Below are 21,559 nucleotides of genomic sequence, written 5' to 3' on the forward strand. Positions count from 1 at the left end.
ACAGGGCTACTTTAATAAACATATACATTTGTAATTAACACAATGGTTTCAATTAAAATGGCTGTCCCTGAAGTGTTTGGAAATATCTCCTCCTATGTAGATATTAAATATCTCCTAATATTGTATTTATACCATTCATTTGCTCAGCAAAAGCTTTTACTGGAAAACTAGCACTGATAAACAAGATCAGCCTCAACCTCCATTACTACAAAATGTCACTATTTTATTTACTTCATTCTTAAGCTCAATAGCATCCAGGCAAAAATACCAGGGCTCTGAAAGAAACATTAAGATGTTACTAGTGAAAATGGTACATATTGTGTCTGTTTTAAAAATAAAAGCAGAGCCCTGGCTGGTATGGCCCTGGCTGGTGTGACTCAGTGAATTGAGCACTGGCCTGTAAACCAAAGGGTCACCAGTTCAGTTCCCAGTCAGGGCACATGCCTGGGTTGCAGGCCAGGTCCCCAGTAGGGGGCAAGCGAGAGGCAACCACACACATAGATGTTTCTCTCCCTCTTTATCCCTCCCTTCCCTTCTGTCTAAATAAATAAAATCTTTAAAAAAAATAAAACAGGGCATATGGCCCTGACCAGGTGGCTCAGTTGACTAAGAGTGTCATCCCATACACCAAAAGGCTAACGGCTTGATTTCTGGTCAGGCTGCATACCTAGGTTGCAGATTTGATCTCCAGTTGATGTCTGTCTGTCTGTCTGTCTGTCTGTCTGTCTGTCTTTCTCTCTCTCTCTCAAATTAATAAACATATCCTCCAGTAAGAATATAAAAAATAAATAAATACAAGAAACAGCACCCTGACCGGTGTGGTGGCTCAGTTGGTTGGACATCATCCTGAGAAGCAAAGGGTGATGGGTTTGATTCCAGTCAGGGCACGTGCCTGGGTTGTGGATTCAGTCCCTGGTCATGTACAAGACAATCGATGTTTCTCTCTCACGTCAATGTTTCTCACCCTCTCTTTCTCCCTTCCTTCCCCTCTAAAAATAAATAAAATCTTTTGTAAAAAACAGCATATGCCATAATCTTCATATTTAAATTAACATTTAAAAGAGGACACACCTTTATCTTCATGTGTAAGCAAGACCTGGTGCCTGCATACAAACATAGGTACTCAATTCACGACAAATGCAGTCAGTTTATTGAATTACATGGATAACTTGCTGCTTCAGCCTCTGTCATTGCAATGTAATGTAGTCTGCCCTTGGTGCAACAGGAGGGGTGTGGATTAGAAGATGGCTAAAAACACTGGGTTGTGACCAGAAAACACTGGGAATACTGGGACTCATGACTACTCATGTACCTCTAGGTCAAACTGCCAGGCATGCGAGGTGGTGCCTGTTTATACTGTAGCATCAAAGTCTTTCATCAGAGTTTTTAATTTCTGAACAAACTAACAAAAAATAGGACCCTATTTTTATCTGCAGTAATCATCTAAAATTTGGGAAATCATCAATTATACTCCCATTAAAAATAAAATTCTGAAAAACAATCTTACTTGAAGTGGGGAAAACCCTGTTCTTAGAGCCTCAGTGTATAGCAAGGAAGGCTCTTTCCCACCATGTATTATAACCGCTAAACATTTATCATTCAGGTTGCATTTACTTACAGTCCTATCTCCCTGGCCAGCTTCGGCATTTGCTCTGCACATCCAGGCTCTTCCTCTCCTCTTGGCAACCTGCACACTTGGTCACCATTAATGAAGGCTTGGGGAAGGGAAGGAATCTTGCTACCAATTGACAGGTGCATCTGGTCCATATTTTACTGAACCAGACCTTTGTAACAATTATTGCTGGAGTAGAGGGTTTTGTTTTGAGTCACTCACCAGTGGAGGGGAAAATAACAACTAGTATTTCTATGGTCTCTATGGGAATGAGAGTAGATGCCAACTTTTTATAAAAGCTAGAAGGCTTTTATACTCATAGTACTGCGGTGGTTCTTCTGCAGACCACTCCAAGAAGAGGAAACAATAGTGTAAAGTGGCACAAGGGTTCACTTTTGCATTTGCTGGTGTAAGCCCAATTCCTAAAATGATGGCCAAGGTCTATAACCAGAGAAGAGTACTCCATGTAAACCTCACTAACTTAGGCCCATCTCCCTTGAACTGCTCCACCCAGTACTCCAGAGTTCACCTCAGGATCCACTGTGAGAAACAGATGCTGGCCCTGGCTGGTGTCTCAGTGGACTGACCACCAGACTGCGAAGCAAGGGTCACCGGTTAGATTCTCAGTCAGGGCACATGCCTGGGTTCAGGGGCAGGTCCCCAATGGGGGGCACTCGAGAGGCAACCACACATGGATGTTTCTCTCCCTCTCATTCTCCCTCCCTTCTCCCCTCTAAAAATAAATAAATAAAATCCTTAAAAAAAAAGACATAGATGCTGGCCATTCAAGTATCTGGTAAAATGCACTATTCCTAGGAAATGAGAAGAACCGCATGGGCCTAAATGCAGAATCTACATACTCAAGATCACTATGCTGCACCCTGATTATCATTCACCAAGTGCTGCTCCTTGGAAGTAGTTATCACAACTGTAACTAAATACTTATTTGAAGAATTCCTATCAGTATGTCTCATTATTTAGACTGTGAGCTCCATGAGTGTGAGGCCTGGCCTACTGTCCTTTTTGATCACTGCATTATCCCCAATGCCTATCACAATGTCTGTCAATTAGTAAGTACTCATTAATAGTTGCTAAATGAATGAATTCAGCAACTATTTACTAGGCACCCCTTTTCTACAAATGGAGGTTCAAGTGTACAGCCTCACACTCAAAAGTCCTAAAGAGTCAACTGTGCCCTCTTAAGGTTTCTTCCTAGCTAAGAGCATCCTATTTGCAAGGAGTACTGTTTCATGCATCATTCAACGAACATTTTTTAGTGCCAGGCAGTATGCAGGACATTGGGTATAGGGGCAGTGAATAAAAGAGGGAAAGTCCCTGCCCTCAAGTCAGATGGTTAGAACTGCAAAGAATAAAGGAGAGAAGGAGAGGGGCAAAGTGTGTGTGGGGTGTTCAACTTTATATAGAAGTCAGGAAAGGCTTCTCCGTTAAGGTGATTAAGTAAGCAAAGCCCTGAAACATGTTATGGAGTGAGCCATGCTGCTTGCAATTTGGGACTAATGTTCTAGGTACTGAGAATAAGTGCAAAGGCCCCTCTGAGTGTGCCTGCTGTGCTTGAGGATCTGAGATACCACCATATGGGGTGGACCAGTATGGTGAATGACAGGGGAGAAGCCAGTGTAAACTGGCATGGGAGGGGGCAATGGGCAGATCGTGTAAGGCCTCATAAGCTTTGGCTTCTACTCTAGGTGGCAAGAGGAGCCACTGACTGGAGCATTTTGAGCAGAGATCTTATACGATCTGTGTTAGATTTAACAGAGTAGGGTTGTACTGGCTGATGTACTGAGAAGGGCCTGGGGCAGGGAGCAAGAGCTAGAGCAGACTAGCTAGAGGCGACTGCTATAATCCAGGCAAGAAGGCAGGGATGAGACCAGGCTAGTAGTTGTCTAGGTGGGCAGAGGACAGGTGCTAGATACATCTTGAGAGCAGAGCCCGAAGGCAGAGATTATGAGAGAACATCTAAACAGAACATTTCCTACCCAGTCACCTAAATCTTTGTTCAGATCACAAAAAACTGACACAGTCCCTTATTTTGAAAGGTGGTGATTTCTTCATTTGCCCTCCAACTTGGAAGATACAAAAATCATCTTCTCAGATTGCCATGATCCTTAGTGATCAAAGGACCTCCTACAAGTAGAACCTTCTTCCCAGAGGACCCAAAGGGGCAGGGGGGAAAAAAAAGTTAATTCCAAACTGGGGATAAACAATGCAGAATATTAACCATTCTGCCATCTGGAGGCATTTAGTTCAAATTCAGTTTAAAGTGAACCCACTGCACCCCTCCCCTTTCAAAAATTCTCCCCATAAACACACACACAAAAAGTATTCCTCATCAGAGCCTTCAACATCCTAGGCAGAGAGTTATTTTTAAGGACTATTTCTAAAGTACACCAGTGAAAAGTTGTCCTGTTTTGCTTTTTAAAATCTTAGCATGGGGAAATATTCTATAATTAAGGCAATTTTAACAATAGTAGATAATAATTTGACTATAAATTGTAAGGAATGTAATGACTGCTTATTCTGGCACCAAAGAAGCAAGGCTTGCTGTGAAGTGACTGCCAAGAAAAATGATACTCCCACTCAGACTGGACCACTGCAAGTAGTAACTGTTAACCACATGCTTTACACTGCAGTTTGCAAGGACACAGTGCTTTGTTTTCATCTTTACCCAAACACCAGACTGGAAACTCAATGGAGACAAACCGTGTGGTGAAATAGAAACAATAACTGAAGGAAAAAAATATTCTGTGGCTTAATGCTTGCTGGAATGCCTATGTCAAGGGTTTGGAAAACTAAGAAAACCTCTGAGGTCCAAAAGAAACCACTTCCAGTCTGCTCCTGTAGACAGAAGCTCAACATATAAGAATGAAGGGAGGCTGAAAGAGGCTTTAGAAAGCCAACTGACAAAGTAGCTGTGAGAAGAAAGGACTAGCATGAAAAGAATGGCTGGAATGACGCTGAAACCAGGTGACCTTCAGCTAGACTAGACAAAGACAGCAATACTGCCTGGGGCCTGACCTGAGCTTCCTGGGGAAGAGGGAGTGAGCACCTGGTAGAAAGACTGAAGCAAAGGCAGCCTCATGTTTCTAAAAGCATCTCTGCAGGTACAGCTAAGTTCCTGTTCCTGGCTGGGATAGACAATGTAAGATGAAACCATTTGTCTACCAGGACTAAAACAAACCACATGAAATACTCAGATCCTACCTCTAAGCAAGCCAAGAAATAAATAATACTATATTCTAGATTTTAAAAAAAAAGATTATTTTCCTTTCTTAGGTATCTAGGGATGAATGCATTAGAAAATTTAAAATAAACTAAATAGCTAAAAATACATTAATTAACTTAAATGGGGATTAAACAGAAATATCCATTCCTGGAATAAATACTAAAGTCAAAAATCACGTTTGAAGTTATTTTTTAATTGAAAACATTTCTGGAACACCTACCTCGTAGCATGCCATGTGATAGAAATTAAAGGTACAGGGCCTCTCAGATCAAGCATGATTGGGCAAGAAGGTCTTTTTTTTTTTTTTTTTTTAAGGTTCAAAGAGCCACAAGGTCAGAGACAAGGACCATCAAATATATACTCGTTTTTAATACAGTATTTCTAGTGTTTCTTTAATTATGATTATACATTTACTTAGTTTGGTAAATGTTTAAAAGGGAAACCTATATTCAAATGTTCAAACCTGTCACCTCTAGCTAAAAAACCAACTCTTGCCTCTCGTGACTTTAGGTCAGAATGTCAGTTTCCAAAGCTGAGCACAGCAGACACTAACAGTATTAGGAACTACATGTACCTTAGACATCCTACAATGCTTAGAACAGAAGGTGCTAAGGAGCAAAATCAACAACCAAAAGCTCTGAAGTGAGTAACCTCTGAATTTATTTTTTAATTCCATTTTATTGATTATGCTTTTTTAAGTTGTCCCAGTTTTTTCCCCTTAGCCCCCCTCTACCCCACTCCCCATTCCTTCAGGCAATCCCCCCACCATTGTTTATGTCCATGATTCATGCATATAAGTTCTTTTAAGCCTCTGAATTTATAATGCATGGCCTTTAACCTGTTATTTAAAAAAAAGGGCAAAGGGCACAAAGAATTCACTCCTTATTGATTCAGCACTATTGGCAAACTAGGTGCGCTGAACAGGTAAATGTGTAAGTCAACTGAACTTTTCTCTCTTTCAAGGGCAATTTTTGTCTTTTAAATATGTAAAACTTTCTAAACTTTGAAATCAGAATATACTAAACACAATTATTTAATACTGCTGTGAAATGTAGTCATGTTCTCAACGGTTACAGACGTGCCTGTTGAGCATTCCCCATCTTAAAAGATCTTAAATTGCCAAGATCAGCCAAGTTCTGGGTCTACTGTTCAGCTTCTGGCCTCCCCACCCTATTTCACTGGCATGGCTCACTTCTCCCAGATGTCACCTTGCTCACCTCTCAAACCATCCCTTCCTCTTACCCTTCCACTCCCCAATCAGTGCAATTTGTTACTTCTAATCAGCCATGACCTGGGAAGCCAGATAATCTAAGCTTTATCTTCCATTTTTAAACCCTATCTACCTAATTTGAATGTAAGCACCTCAAAAGTTTCGTTCCTGTTTTTAAACCTGTTTGAATCACTAGCACCTAACATTCTGCTACTGATGGAAGAGCTACTCAATCAATGATTGCGGATGATAAATTTCTGAAGGCTCTTTCTACAAGTAGATAGAATGCATGGGCTTTATGACAGCTGTTTCCATCATTTAGCTTTCCTGCTTACTTCCACATTCCCAGCTGTGTTCTGCATGGCTGTGCCGGCCAGAAGCCTAGGGATTTACCGTACTTCTATTTCTTGATAAGATACTTGAAGAGAATAAACACATGGCAAAGAGGACATTAAAGTAAGGGATAAAGGGATTTTTTTTTTATTTTACCAGTAAAGACAAAGGAGAAAAATATCACCCAGTGTACTGACACCTAATCAATAAATGACAACAAGGCTGGATTCCTTTCTATCTAATTCTCTCCAAAGCACTTTCAAAGCCCTAGTCTTATTTCTCTACCCTCAGCAAAGCATCACTGATTATAACATATACTGGATCTTCGTTAAAAATATTTTCCAAGTTTAACAAACCTTCCTCTTAAGTCCAAGTTAGCCAAAATTAACACAATTAAGTGTTAATTTGCACTGAGTCTAAATTAAATCTCTCTACCAAGATAATACTTTGTGATGGATGTCATTGAAAAATTTGGAATCACTACTCTGGCCCGTGTGGCTCAGTGGATTGAGTGCCAGCCTGCAAGCCAAAAGGTCTCTGGTTCAATTCACTCAGGGCACAATGCCTGGGTTGCAGGCCCGGTCCCCAGTAGGGGGCGGGTGAGAGGCAACCACACATGGATGTTTCTCTCCCTCTCTTTCTCCCTACCCCTCTCTCTAAAAAATAAATAAAATCTTTTTTAAAAACTTCAAATGATAAAAAGGAAAAGAAAAATTTAGAATCACAATCTCAGAGATGGAGGGGACCTCAGAGGTCATCTAGAGTGGTGGCTCTGAACCATGGCTGCTCATCAGAACCACTGGGGAGCTTTTAAAGAATTACCATGACCTTAGTCACACAGCCAGAGTGTATGATTTAATTAATCTGGGGTGGTGCCCAGACATAAGATTTTAAAAGCTCTCCAGGTGGTTCTAATGGTAGCCAGGGTTGAGAATCCCTGACCTAATCCAGCATGCTAACACTCATATTTTTCAAAGCAGAAGGAACCTCACCAAAGGTATTAGACAACTAATTTGTCACAGAAATAAGCTAGAACTGCTCTTTCCAAGAAACCATATCCTCTCCATGTAAATTACTCTATCTAGGACAGTGGCGTTTCTCTTATTTTCTCTCCTCGATAAACCAACATCCCCACCTATCCCAAAGTAAATGTATTTTCTGAATATTCTTTGCTTTGGAGTCCCATTGTGTAATTCTTGAAAACAAACTATGTAGGTCTGTGTCACTATAGTATCCACTTCTTTTTTTCTCAAAGAACTCTGGGAGGTTAACCAGGCATGGTTTCCCCTTAAAGAAGCCATACTGCTTTCCTCTGATAAGTTAGATTCAGTTAGCCCATCCTTTTCACGATTATCACATGGGCCTTCTTTCAAATACCTTGCCGGCTTTACCTCCAATTCTCTTTCAGCCCACTTAATTTCTATCACCTCCAACTCTCTTTTGCCTCACTTAATTTCTAGTTTGTACCTGCCCTGCCATACTTTGTGGACTTCCATCTTCTCTTGGCTTAAACTCTTTCCATTTTGTGAAAGATGCATTTTTCCCTGAAGCAGCCTCTTCTACTCTGCCAGTTAGTTAGTCATGCAGGTTTTTTTCTTTCCCCAAGCAGCTGGTCTTTTTGATGTCTGGCACACATTTATCTGGGCTTCCAATAAGATGTTTTTACATAGTTTCCAGGCTTCCTGGAGGTTATTGACTTTTTTAACTCTTCCATTCAATTTTTTTCCTAATTTCTAACATTTGTTACAGTTTCTTTTTCAAAAGTTGAATACCTGGCTGATAGATCTCTTTGATTTTTCTCTCCCACCAGATTGCAGAATTAAATGCATCAGAACTTAAATATAATATTTCAAATTACCTCCAGGATGGAATCACTTCATGAATTTCTGCACTTTCATGTGCTCTATAGTAAGCAACAGATGTTTAACCAAGTGGAACTGAAAATGTTAGTTCTTACTTGCTTCTATTTTACTGTGTCTGCTTATATAAAATGTTCTGATATCCTTAAGCCTGTGTTTCTGTTTTGTAAAGAAAATAAACTGAAAGTTTTATTTTTTAGAAGTCATCCAATGTGCATTCAACAGCTCTATATACTGAATCAAATGTGTCAAACTATTCTAAATTTTTTCTAACTGCCTAGTCACGAAAGTCTCAATTGTCTGTTACTTAGTATTTAACTCAAAGTGGGAAGAAAAACAGAATTCTGAATCTTCCTAAAAAATTCCTGTAACAGTCGGTTATTAATTAAGTGGTAAAGACAACTATTCCCCCCAAAGAATAAAAATATTCTCTACATTACACCAACATATCATGGATATTTAACCCTGCATTTATTTCACTTCAGAAGTTTAGCTCCAAAAGATTCCCAGGAGATCAAGTGACCATTAGATGACAATCTATCATCAAAACAGTATATCATTGTAGCACTAGTATCCTGAAAATGAATGCAATAGGTCTGTCATCTCCCCCTACACACACTTCTTTTTAACTATTGCACTAGGTACTGTTGGGCACACAACACACCAGGAGTTGCCATCTGTGCTCAGATTGCTTAGTTAAAAAAGACACATGTGCCTGCACACAAAATTAATACAACACAGTTATGTGCAAAGATCATGGACCTAACTCAAGCAGGGAATTAGGAAGATACATAACCCTGGGGAATTCAGAAGTAACTCAATGAAAGTATCATTCGAGATACTTGGAGCCACGGAAGCTCAGAGCAGAGGAATGACTCCATGGAAAACACTGCTGTTAAGAAATGAAGCTGGCAACGTGCAGGATGGAATGGGAGAGTAAAAGACAATGGCAGGTAGACCAGTTAAGAATTATTTAAAACAGCTCACTTAACAGCTCTCATTGCTTTTATTCCCCCTTTGCCTCAACAATCTTAACTAGCAGGGCCACTAGCTATTTTCCAAAAACAGCTTAACTAATAACATTTACCTCCTCAGAAACCATCACTGACTCCACATGGCCCAGGAATTACAATTTGTGATATATCGCTTCTACTGTTAACACTAGATTGCCTATGTCTGGGTATAACAGGTTGCCTACAAAGGACATGTTTGAATCCTCTCTACTACAGCATCACAATAGTGATGTGATGATGGTTTACTAGTTAATTGATGGTCCTCTCACAGCTTTATTTGTAAAACCAACCCTCATGGGAGTTGGAAGGTACTTTCTTGTCTCACTATCTGTACAACATAACACAGGCTATACTCTGGGTCAGGCAAGGCCTGGATTCAAATCCCACCTCTACCATTCACTAGCTGTGAGACAATATATTTATAAATCCCTTTGGATCTGTTTTCTGGTCTGTAAAATGAGGGTGATGAAGGTAGTAATTCCAACATCATATGGTTGCTGTGGATTACAAATGGGTCTCATGTAAATCCCTTAGGGTAGAACCAGGCCCAGAGAAAGCACTCAATAGTTACTAGCTCTTTTCATGCGGCCAAAATGCATGTTTTTGTGGACATATATGGAAACAACCCCAGTAGTAAAACAGTTACTGTTACTGGGGAGCCAGAGACACACTTCCAACTGATTTTGGTTAGCACTGCTGTTGTTTCCCTTGTAAAGATAACAAAAACTTCCTTTCTCATTCCTCAGTCTAGTCTCCAGCTAATCCTGAAATTGCATGCAACCCAACATGAGTTAATAAGAAAGAAAATAGTAATTATGCTAAATCAAACATTTGATATTTGTATGTTCTAACTGGAGATTGAACTACATAAACCAGAACTTACTACTACTGTTTGTTGTTGTTTTATGAGCATGTCCAGAAGGTAGTTCCTATACTACTGCTTGGGACAATTTCTATACTGACAGGCCCTGTGGCTCAAAATTAGACCCTCTTCTCAAGTGGAACACAAGGAATCAAACTGATGATTCCAAAAAAGTGCATCACAAGGTCTCTGCAAAATCCAACTCATCTACTTAAAGTGGAGAAGAAGGGATACAAATCCTGAAGACATATGCTGTGTGTCTTACATGTAATAATCAACTCAGTATCAGAAAGTATTCCTACCTCTCCCTCACACACATTTTCCCATGTAATCCTAACATAGCTTATGTCATTCCCAGAATCCTTTGGGGTATTTATTTGTGTATGTGTGTGCGTGCACCAGTGCACTCACAGGTGCATTGCTCATGACCATAAATGGGAACAAAAAAACAAAAAAAATCCAAAATCACAACTATGACACATAGTTCTTATTGACATCATTCAATGTCACTATGTAAGGGAACTTCAGCAAGCTTAAGAACATTTCTAACCAACTGCCTTACTCTTAAGGACAATTTCAACTGTCTTTATGAAGGAAGGCACAAAAAAGTTAAGTTTTGAAGTTTCTTATTAATATTACTTTATTTTAGTGAACTAGCATTACCTAGGTAATACCTGAGTCCCAAATCTATCCTCCCTTGGAACTTCCTGGGCACTTCTTTCTCCTCATCTGTTCCACTCACATGGAACTTATCACACACCATGTTATATCCCAATTATGTGTGTGCATGGCTTGTCTTTCTACTAACTGGAAAGGTCCTGATGGCAGAGACCCCTCTTGCCTTTCTTTCCTCCACTATGCCAAGCACAGAATATTGCACATAGTAGGAACTCCAAAAAAATATGCCCATTGAAAGCTAAACAAAAACCTTTACTTTGTGTTAAAGATCCCTTGTGATCACGGCATCTGGGCTACCCATTACTTGCTAAGTATGGGGGTACATGCAGGACTTCAACTGGAAGCTGTCAGCATGATATACTTCCCCAACACCCTTGAGAGCATATCAAATTATCTTAATTATGATCTAAAAAGACTGAGAGCACTTAAGAATATGGAGTATTCTTAAAGCCTGTTCAAATCTTTAGAAGGCAAGTGCAAGGCCCTTGGGAACAAAACCTTAAACTTGAGCTAAGCCTGAGGCTAGGTACCCATACACTGTGACCCTGAACTTTTTGCATATCTATACACACACACACCCCACCCCACCCCCAACCAGGGAAAGTGCCTGACAATTAATTAGTTCAAACACAGGTTGAATACAAGTCATTATGTTGACTATACTCCCCCAAATGACCAAAATTATCTGAGTGTAGCCTAGGGAAGATAAGGCTAATGTATGCATCTTGAGAGGCCAGGCCAATGGTAAAGATTACCCCTGTTTCTATACTGGCCGTCCAAAGGTATTTACTTGAGTCTGTCTGTGTTGTGACAGTGTCCTAGACTCAAATGAATGCCTCTAACACTCCACATTTTTGAGCCATTCAGTCATGCATTTTTGTTATTGTTGAAAGTGGTGCGAAATTGCACTGCATGAGCTAAAATCCTTGGTGGTCTTCCAAGGATTCCAGCTAAAAAGGCACTTCCTTTGTTCCTTAGGAGAATGCAGTCCAGTAGGTCATTCAAAAGGGGAAATAAAAGCAGCAGCCCTGGGAGGGAGATGAAGGACAAGACAAAAAGAATAAAATGTTTTGGGTGTGAGCACATTAGCTTCCATTTCCTGCTGCTGATCACTAATAACTCTTCTATCTTTGGAGGGAAAATGTCCAGTGGACACACGCAAAAATATTCCTCAGGTGTTTTCTGGACATCATGACAATCAAAGGGAACACCTAATATAGCCCTTGAGGACCCATCAAACTTCCTTTTCCCTGAGAAGCTGGCTGGGGAAGATGTCCTGTGGCTGCAAGACTGCACAGGGCAAAGTTGGAGAAAGTGGGGAGGGCCGTTTCACAACCTACTCCCTGAATGCCTCCAGTCCATCTCAAAGGCACATATTGTTTGCATGAGCAGAAGATGAAAACTTGTCACATTCCCATTAAGTGCATCACTGCATCTATCCCTTCAAAATGTGGGAATGACAACTGTAACCTTCACGCCAATCATCTCCGCTGGGCTAGGGCCCAAACCGTGCAGGGCACAAAGACCCCAGATCTGACCTGCAGAGCCCCCAAGCTTCAGTGACTGTTGGTTCACTTCACTTTTTCTGGCTGGGTGGGAGGGAGAGTGGAAAGAAAGAGGGCTTTTCAGGGCTCTACAACCAATAAAATCGTGCCCCTGTGAGGACATACTTGAGCTCCCAAAAAGACCAGCAGCTCGAGAGCAAACAGTTTCTAATCAGTACAGCCTGCAAGTTATTTGATAACTGCCAAGGTGCAGTGGGCTTCTAGGGTGCACCAACAACTTCTTGGGTTCTATTTCTAGATAGATGCCAGCTACACTCATAAGGTGTCCAGCACCTTCCCTCAGTTACCTTTGCAAGTTATATGTAATTGATGACTGCACTTAATCTGCCAGGTTATTAATAGTCCTTCCAAAAAATGACCCCCTAGTCTTCCTAAGCCTTTGTAAGTGCCTGGTTGAAATTACAGTATTTCCTTCGCCAATTGCCGGGCCCCCAGCCCTCCCCGCCCGAGTGACCAACACCTAGGGGGAAAGGCGTGCTCTGCTCACTTCCATGAAAGGTTCGGAATGGAGGCTTGGCCCCGGGGCTCAAATCGCTCACTTCGACGTTAGGTTACGCTGGCCACCAGCCAGTGGATTCGAGGTTCTTTCTGAACCCTCCAGGCAAATCGGCTACCTGCGCCACCGCTGGCCCACCGGGCTGCACGCAACAGTTGGCTTCTGAGAATGAGAAAGTGCCACCCGAAGGGGACCGACCCGACCACCTCAGCCGGCCTCGAAAGGTGAAGTTTTAAGGGCGCCAGCCGGAAAGTTACCTCCCCAGCACTCCAAGAAGAGCTTTCACAAACACCCCCACGAACCCCCAAGAGCCGAAATCCGGTGAACTTTTTCACAGGCTAAACAGTGCTATTTGCATAACCATCTCCTAGCACAGACTCAGGTTTCCTGTAATCAGTCCTTTCAAAGGTTTGTAATTCAATGTGCAATTAACCCTTAAAATGAGGCGAGAAAAAGAAAGGGGAGGAAATACCTTTCTCGTCCAACACCTTCCAAAAAAAGAAGAGTTCCCCAAAGTCGGGTTTGAAGGGATGGAGAGTCTTTTTTTAAAGACTACTCCTAAAAGCGCTCTATCTACTAGACTAGTCCGTGTCAACGGTGGGAGTGAAATGGGGAGAGAGTTTTTAAGTAACATCAGTGAAACATCAATTCAAGTTCCACGTTTTGCGCTCCCTGGAACCTGGGAACTTGTAAAAGATTCCCCACCACCACTCCTCTGGCGACCTCCACCCACCCCCACCCGGCTCTCTTCACCCACACAACAAAGCGGGGAGCTCAGTAATAAGTTCAACCCGGAAAAGGCAAGGGAGCGGGTGACGCGCACTCTGCAGACCAGAGTCCTCTGGGACTTCCTGGGACCGGGAAGACTACGGGGAATGAGGGGGCAAACCGCAGGAGTGGCACCGGGCAATTTGGCGGCTCCCCACCACTTGCAGCGCCTCGGGGACTGCCGCGTCCACAGGAACCTTCTACGCTGCTAGGGCTCGGCTCTCGAGCTCTCCCTCTAGGCTACCTGCGTCTGGCGCGGGGGGTGGGCGGCAGGACGCGGGGCTTCCGTGGTCCCTTCTCTGAATACTCGTCTCTGCGCTTCTCCCTCAGGGGATCCCACCTACCGTTGATCTCATGCGTTGGGGCATCGTTCTTGTTGAAGCCTTTTGACATGTAGAGACGTCGCACTTCCGAGCAACTTTTCGACTTGAGCTCGGCAGCCAGCAGCGCAGCGCTGAGTACGGCCAGGGTGCAGAGAAGCGCGGGCAAGCCGAACCGTGCCATGGTGCCGGCAGGACAGACGCGCTCTCACCTTCGCGATGGGATGAAAAGTGGCGGGCGCTGACCCCGGGGCTCGCGAGTGGAGCGAGAGGGCGTGGGAGTTGAAATAGGAGTTGGAGGAAGGGGAGAGCGGCAGGAGGAGGAGACGCGGGACGGAAAGTGGAGCTGGGCCTCGCGCGTCAGGCAGCGGTCCCCGATGCCAGGCGTCCGGCCGGGGGAGAAGAAGGAGGAGATCGTAGAGGCGGTGCGTGGCCCAAGGGAGCGGAGGCGCGGACCGGTGACCTCGGAGCTCCGCGAGGACAGTGGTGAGCGGGGCGAGCTGGCCGGCCGGCAGGACGGGGACGCGGGGAGGGAGTGAACGGTGGCAGGCTCCGCGGGGGCCGCGGAAGGTGTGAGCAGCGGCGGCTGGCGCTCCCTGCGCGCGGCCCGGGCTGCCCGGCGCTGCTCTGCTCTTCTCTCACTCCACTCGGCTCGCTCACTGTGCCCTCGGCCGCGCGGCTGTACCCTCCACAGCTCCGCCGCTGATTGACTGGCCGGCGTGCGCGGCGACGCTCGGCAAACTTGGCCCAGCGGGCGGCACACGGGGTGGGGGCGGGCGACGGGGGGGCCGGAGACGGGCGGGAGATGGTAAGGTCGGGATGGGAGAAAACCTGGAAGTGGGGTTGGATCTGGAGTAGCTAAATCCACTTCCTAGGGGGCCGCACCGGGCGCGCGGCGCTCCCTCCAGAGACACGCCCCGCCGGGCTCCTCCTTCCTCCTCTCCTCCGGGGAGGCGGGGAGCCTGCCCGCCGCGCCCCCGTCCAAAGAGGAAAGGCTAACTTCTCCGGAGTAAAGGGCTCAAGCCCTGGGGGACCGAGCAGATGGGGACTTGTCCTAAAGCCCACGTCTGAATCCTAGGCCTTCTGCGCGCGGCCACCTGACCCGCTGCCTGTGGGCCAAAGCCCGGCGAAAACCCTCTAGCCTTGATACCTGCCCCAGCCCCCTGCGCCCCCGCCCCGCTGCTTGGAGGACGCTCCTAACCGCTCAGTTCCTGGGTCAAGGGAAAGCGACAGAATTACTCGCATTGTTTCTCTTCCAAGCACCACGGGGACTTGAGACTCAAAGCTGGCCCTAAAGCCTCCACACCTGGCCTCTTCAGACCTTCTTGCCATCAAACGGTGCTCTTGGAGCATCGCCTTCCTCGGAACCCTGGCTTGCATTTGTCTCCTGGTCTCCACCCATCTCCAACGCGCCTGGTTCTGCTCAACCCTGGTTCTTCTCTAAACCTTGAAGTGGGCACGGGGACCAACTGCGAGGCGATGGAACCAAGTTAGCGTTGACCTTAGAATCCTGGCCCAAACCAGCCTTCTGCACGTAGGGAAACTAAGGCCCAGAGAAGGGTAACAACTTACTGATAACATGCAGCTAGGGGATGGGGGTCCAAAACGCGGATTCAACTCCTGGGTCACAGGGAATAAAAGTAGCCCAAGATCCCCAATTCTTATTTAGCCTCACCATTCTGGGACCCAGTCTCCCCTTAACCGTCAGAAAAATGGAAATGGGCAAGTCTTCCCTCATTCGAAGCTTTGTTATATTCCATTAATGAGTGTTTTTGAGGCTCCCAGGGCTCCTTTAATGAAGGAACTGTGCAGATTGAGAATTTGTCATTGCAGTTGTTATTGTTACAATCTGCTTTAAGAGGTTACAGTGGGAAGTGCATCAGACACCTCCGGAGTGCGCTGGGAACTGGGCAGATAAAAGGGGCTGGAACTTATTATTTGGCTAGACTCTCAATTCCCATAAAATTACATGGGGTGAAGGTATGAACCATCATTACAATTATCATCCTCCTAGGGTTTGTTGAGACTTCCTCCACTGTTGTTTGTGAACCACGTTGACAAGGTTGACAGAGAAGATGTAGAAACTAGCATTACTGTTGTTTTGAATGCCCACTGCAGACTCTTCTACATTTTATTAGCTCTTGGAGATCACCAGGACAAACGGAAAGATTGTGACCTGTCTACAAGTGGGGCTTGGAATAGAATTTTTGTGGATTGGCAGAACACATAACTCTGCAAGGAGGAGAGTTTTTGAAAATATGCAAACTCAACTACAAATGAATTTCCAGCCATTTCTGAGGGATTTTCAAATAGCACAGGTTGCCCTCAAGCTGATAACTATCAAGTCCTCACAGCATTGCTAGGGCTTAGCCCAGCACTTTTAACTTTCACTGATTGATGCATTTACTTAAAAATGTCCTTTACCAAAGAGACTATAATCTGACACAAGGCCAACATTAATAATAAAATAAAATCCAGTGACTGTAAGGAAAAGACACTTGAAGGCCCAACCGTGAAGCCCCAATCAAAAAGTTTCTTTTCTCTTTTCACACCAAGTCCAGGGGGCCGTCATTCCTTTCCTCCCAGTTTACTCCTGCTCTTTCTGTTCATGTACTATTAACCAAAAGTTGAGCCTTTTCCACCAGAAACAGTATCTTCTGGCTAAGAACGGATCTGGACAAGTCTGAACTTTACCACACAGGGCAGAAACCCCAAGCTCTGCTCAGAGGCGGCTCCCACTTCAAAGCCTCCTTTCATTTAAATACAAACAGGGTGAACAACTGGCAATCTGCGAAACAAATACCATCCAGCTTCCCTTTTAGATGGCCTGTAGTTACACCTTCCCTTCTCCACCCCTACTGTAGCTCCTCTTCCAAAAGAGCCTTCTTAGTACAGATGCACCCACTCAGTAAGTTTTCTGAACAATAAAAAATGGATTGGAGCTGCATGTAGAATGCAAGAATCAGCAACTCAGGATGATTGACTCTCATATAGCACTTTTTTGCTTTTTTTTTTTGTGATACAATACATAAACGTAAAATTTACCATTTCAATCATCTTAAAGTGTACAATTCAGAGGCATTTATTACATTCACTGTGGTGTGCAACCATCACCACTCTCTAGTTCTAGAACATTTTCATCATCCCCAAAGGAAACCTCATGCCCATTCAACAATCAAGGTCCGTTCCCTTCTCCCCACTAATCTGCTTTCTGTATCTATAGATTTGCCTATTCTGGACATTTTACATAAATTGAATCATGCAATAAGTGAACTTTTGTGTCTAGCTCTTTTTCACCCAGCATAATGTTTTTAAGATCTGTCCATGTGATAGCATGTATCAGTACTTCCTTTCTATAGATGAATCGTGTTCCATTTTATGGATAGACCATTTTGGGTCATATAGTACTTTACAGTTTGCATAAACAAGACCTGGCTAGTGTGGTTTGGTTGGTTGGTTGGAGTGTCGTCCCATGCACGCAAGAATCGAGGTTTAGTTCTAGTTCACAGCACATACCTAGGTTACAGGTTCAGGACACGTACTAAGGCAACTGATTGATGTTTTTCTCTTACATCGATAATTCATTCTCTCTCTCTCTCTCTCCCCGCCCCCTTCTCTCTGTAATGCCAATGAATATATCCTCGGATGAGGGAGGATTTAAAAAAGTAGAAAAGCAAATTGAGTCTCAGCTAGGTTATGAGGCTTGTCCACAGCCACAGGGCTCCTAAGTGGATGAACCAAGACTGAAAAATTTAAGGCCTCTGACTAAATCCCATGCAAATTTTCATTGTTAGAAAACACAGTTCTCTGGGTCTCATTTAGGATCAGTGGTGAATGTGCATCTGCCCAGATCCTATAGAAATGTCCCTGTTTCAGATTAATAAAAGTTCATTGAACGCATATTATTTGCCAGAGGCTGCTCAGACCCAGGATGGAAGATGTACAAGCCAAAAGGTATTTATAATTTAATGTACTGTGTAAGACCTATATGTAAAGGTTTGCTTAGGTACAATGCATTTACAGTATAATTGGTTTTCCCAAGTGAGGTGTTTCCCCTGATGTGGTGATGTACCTGTGAGGTACATTCACTGATGGGCAGACAGAACAAAGTATGCACTCACTGCTGCATAGGTATTGGCCCTCCAAGCCAAGAACTACTTGAGTCAGGTCCTCTCTTCTTTGGGAGCACTTCTCTTGACCTGCTGAGGAGTTACCTTAGTTGCCAAATATGGGGTGAAGGATAGAATGTGACCTCTCCCCTTAGAATCGGTTATTGTCCTGCAGCCCTCTAGTCTCTCCCCTACCCAGCCCGTCCCTGCCATAGGCATCAGAGTAAGCCTTTGATAACATCACCTAAACAATGTCCTTCCTTCCTCCACAATACTCCATTGCTTCATTTGCTTTCCAGATCAACTTCCAAGTCATTCAATGGATCTGGCCACAGTCTACATTACCAGTTTCTAACTGATTATTCCCAACCCTGTATCTTATACTTAGTCCCACAAGAACATGTCATCAATTCTCCATCATGCCATGCATTTCCTTGCAACCTTACCCTGTCCATGTTAGGAATATCTTTTCATTCCACCCTATTTCTTGAAAAACTCCTTTATATTCATCCATCAACACTTAGCTGAGAGCCCAGGCTGGTGTGGCTCAGTGGGTTGGGTGTCGTCCCACAAACTGAAAGATTGCTGATTTGGTTCCCCGTGAGAGCACATGCCACATGCCTGGATTATGGGCCAGTAAAGATTTAAATGTTCTGAACTACTCACTAATATTTAAAAACCAGGAGATTTCAACCCTGACCAGTGTGGCTCAATTGGTTTTTCATCGTTCTGCAAAGCCAAAGGTCACATGTTTGATTCCCAGTTAGGAATTGATGTTTCTTTCTCACATTGATATTTCTCTCCCTCTCTTTGTCACTCCTTTGCCCTCTCTCTACAAATAAATAAATAACATTTTTTCTTAAATCATGAGATTTCAGATATAGTTCTAGGTCTTTTATTCCCTTGGGAAACTACCCACAGGGCAAACCTGTACCCTGGCAGGCAATAGACATTCAAATAAAAATAAAGTGTAGAGAGCTGTTGGAGGCTGGGGGTGGACTAATTTTCAGAGAAAGCAAGACCTCTGCTGAGTGGCAAGTGAGGTAGTCATTTTGTACGCATAGTGCTTTGGAGGCCTAGAAGCAGGAGCTATTAGCTCTGCTTGGGGGAATCTAGGAAGGTTTTCCAGAAGAGGTGATATTTCAGCTCTTTTTTTTTAAATTTCAATTATTTTTAATTTTTAAAAATTATTGATGAGAGAGAGATTTGTAGTTCCACTTATTTATGTATTCACTGGTTGGTTCTTATATGTGCCCTGACCAGAGATTGAACCTGTAACCTCGGCATTCAGGAGGATGCTCTAAATGAGCTATCCAGTCAGGCTCTCTCAGCTAAGTCTTTTTTCTTTTTAAGATTTTGTTTATTTATTTTTAGAGAGAGGCAAAAGGAGGGAGGGAGCGAAACATCAATGTGCCAGAGAAACATTGATTGGTGTTCTCTCACATGCCCCCAACCAAGGACCTGGCCCACAACCCAGGCATGTGCCCTGACTGGGAATTGAACCAGCTACATTTCGGTTCTTGGGCAGGTGCTCAGTCCACTGAGCCACAACAGCCAGGGCTAAAGAGTATTTCTAATTACTAAAAAGAGTCCACTTTCTAGTGATTACACTTCCATGTAATGGCAAACAGTTGCCAGAGATAGTTACTATTCTAGCTTGTTGCACATGATTTGATCTGCAGCTTTAGATGTAAAATGTGCATTTCAATATAATTGGGAGAGAATTCCTTCTCTAATTTACCCATTGGACATAAATGATTCACTCCTGGAAAGAAAATTATTTCTTCATATGCTTTTGATTAAATAAAAATACTGATACTCTGTGTTTGATGCTTACATTGTGAAGGTACTTCTGCAACACTCATTCTTCAAAATTGTTTTGTATTACTCTTCCACATCTCACCCAGCTATTGAGAAAATCACAGAGGCAAAAAGACAGGGAGAAGGTAGGGAACCAAGCATTGTATGAGCAAAGGCTACGATAATGTGAAATCGAGAAGAGACCTTGGCATTTGTCTAGTCAATCCACCTTAAACGTGATCTTTCCTATTTTGTTTGAAATTTCAAGCCTGTGAAAGACTGTCAGAGGCCAGAACAGTAACAATAGTATTGGTGCTACTAAAGTAGTAAAGAAGCAACCTTGCTGCTTCTACTCAGGATTTTACCAGAGAACATGGCTCCTAGGTGTGAGGCTTATTGTGACGCAAGGCTGCAGAGGACAACCAGTGACCTGTGGTATTGAATATTGTATTTTATATTCATTCTCTACCTTACTTGGAAAAACAGACAAGCTATCTGGTGTCGGCTTCATTCTCACAGGGCTCCAAGGAGCTGAAGGGCACCCTCCCCAACTCTGGACATGAACATCATGAAACCTGTTTCTCCTCTGTGATGATCAGGATTCTGAGCTGCGAAATCAAGGCCCAGTTGAAAAAGAAAAAAAAAAGTTTTAAGCGACATAAGAAAGTTCTTTATGAAGTACTAACTTAGCCCGACAGTGTTTTGGACTTGCACTTCAAACTTGAGAAGTCACAATGAATTCCTTTTTTCTTTTTTCTCCTCCTCTTCTTTTCATTCTTCTTTCTCCATAGCACCATCATCTCTGCCTTTATGTGAAGAGACAATGTGCATTTTTAAGAAGACACAGCAGGGAGTAGGCATTTTTATTCCAAAGAGATACCACAGATAAAGAGTTGAAGAGAATCAGGGTCAGACATAGTTTGACATTTGTCATTTTCTACCCACTGATGGGTGATGTCTACAGGACTGCTGCTGTTACTGCTGCTCTAACAATAAAGCATTTAAATGATCAGGAAAACTATTAAACCTGGACAGACATTCCGAGCAACTCGCTGAATCCAAGCTGCACACACATCACAGAGAGCATGGCCTTTCCCATGTTTCTCTCTGCTGACACATACAAGCTTCCTTTACCCAGACTGACTTTCCAAAAATTTTAATTTACATTTTCTTAATTGTCAGAGTACACAATACTGCATTCCAGCATACACAAGGCTTGTCAGGGAGGAGGGAAGATGCACAAAGTTGGCAGAAATGAGAAAGAGGCTCTTCTCTGTTCTTCCACTTCCATCACTCCCAAGAGAGCCCTGCCTTCCTTTCCTTGACTTCTCAGGGTCAAGGGAAGTAGGCAACTCAAAAATGCATGAATAAAAAATTTGTATAAGTCAAATTTTTTATTTTAATCTAATTTCTGTGACTCCTAACTTTATTTCCTTTAAAAATATGGATTCATATGAGTTTGTCTATCTTTAATAAATATGTACAAATAATACGATTTTGAAAATTTGCTGGTTTTAGTCAATATTTTAATTACTATGAATAAAGGATTTTGAGAAACATTCTGGGAGTGTGTGTTCTATATTTTGATCCATGTGGTATTTACATGAATATATACATATGTAAATATTCATCAGGCTATACACTTCAGATTTATGTACTTTATTGAATGTATGTTATACAAAAAGTGGGG

At 43.2% G+C, this 21,559-nt stretch overlaps 1 protein-coding gene across 1 annotated transcript in view; it reads right to left on the bottom strand.

Moving 5' to 3' along the window:
• GPC4 (glypican 4) overlaps positions 1-14,666 on the bottom strand; it is a 108,078-nt gene extending 93,412 nt beyond the window's left edge. The window contains exon 1 of the mRNA XM_054577033.1: positions 13,985-14,666. Coding sequence (XP_054433008.1) covers positions 13,985-14,144 — 160 coding nt within the window. The 5' untranslated portion in view covers positions 14,145-14,666. The remainder of the gene's footprint in view (positions 1-13,984) is intronic.
• Between the last annotated feature and the right edge of the window lie 6,893 nt (positions 14,667-21,559).

This window comes from Pteronotus mesoamericanus, unplaced genomic scaffold (genome assembly GCF_021234165.1).
Source record: "Pteronotus mesoamericanus isolate MK-2021 breed Mesoamerican mustached bat unplaced genomic scaffold, CSHL_Meso_final contig_40, whole genome shotgun sequence".
NCBI lineage: Eukaryota > Metazoa > Chordata > Mammalia > Chiroptera > Mormoopidae > Pteronotus > Pteronotus mesoamericanus.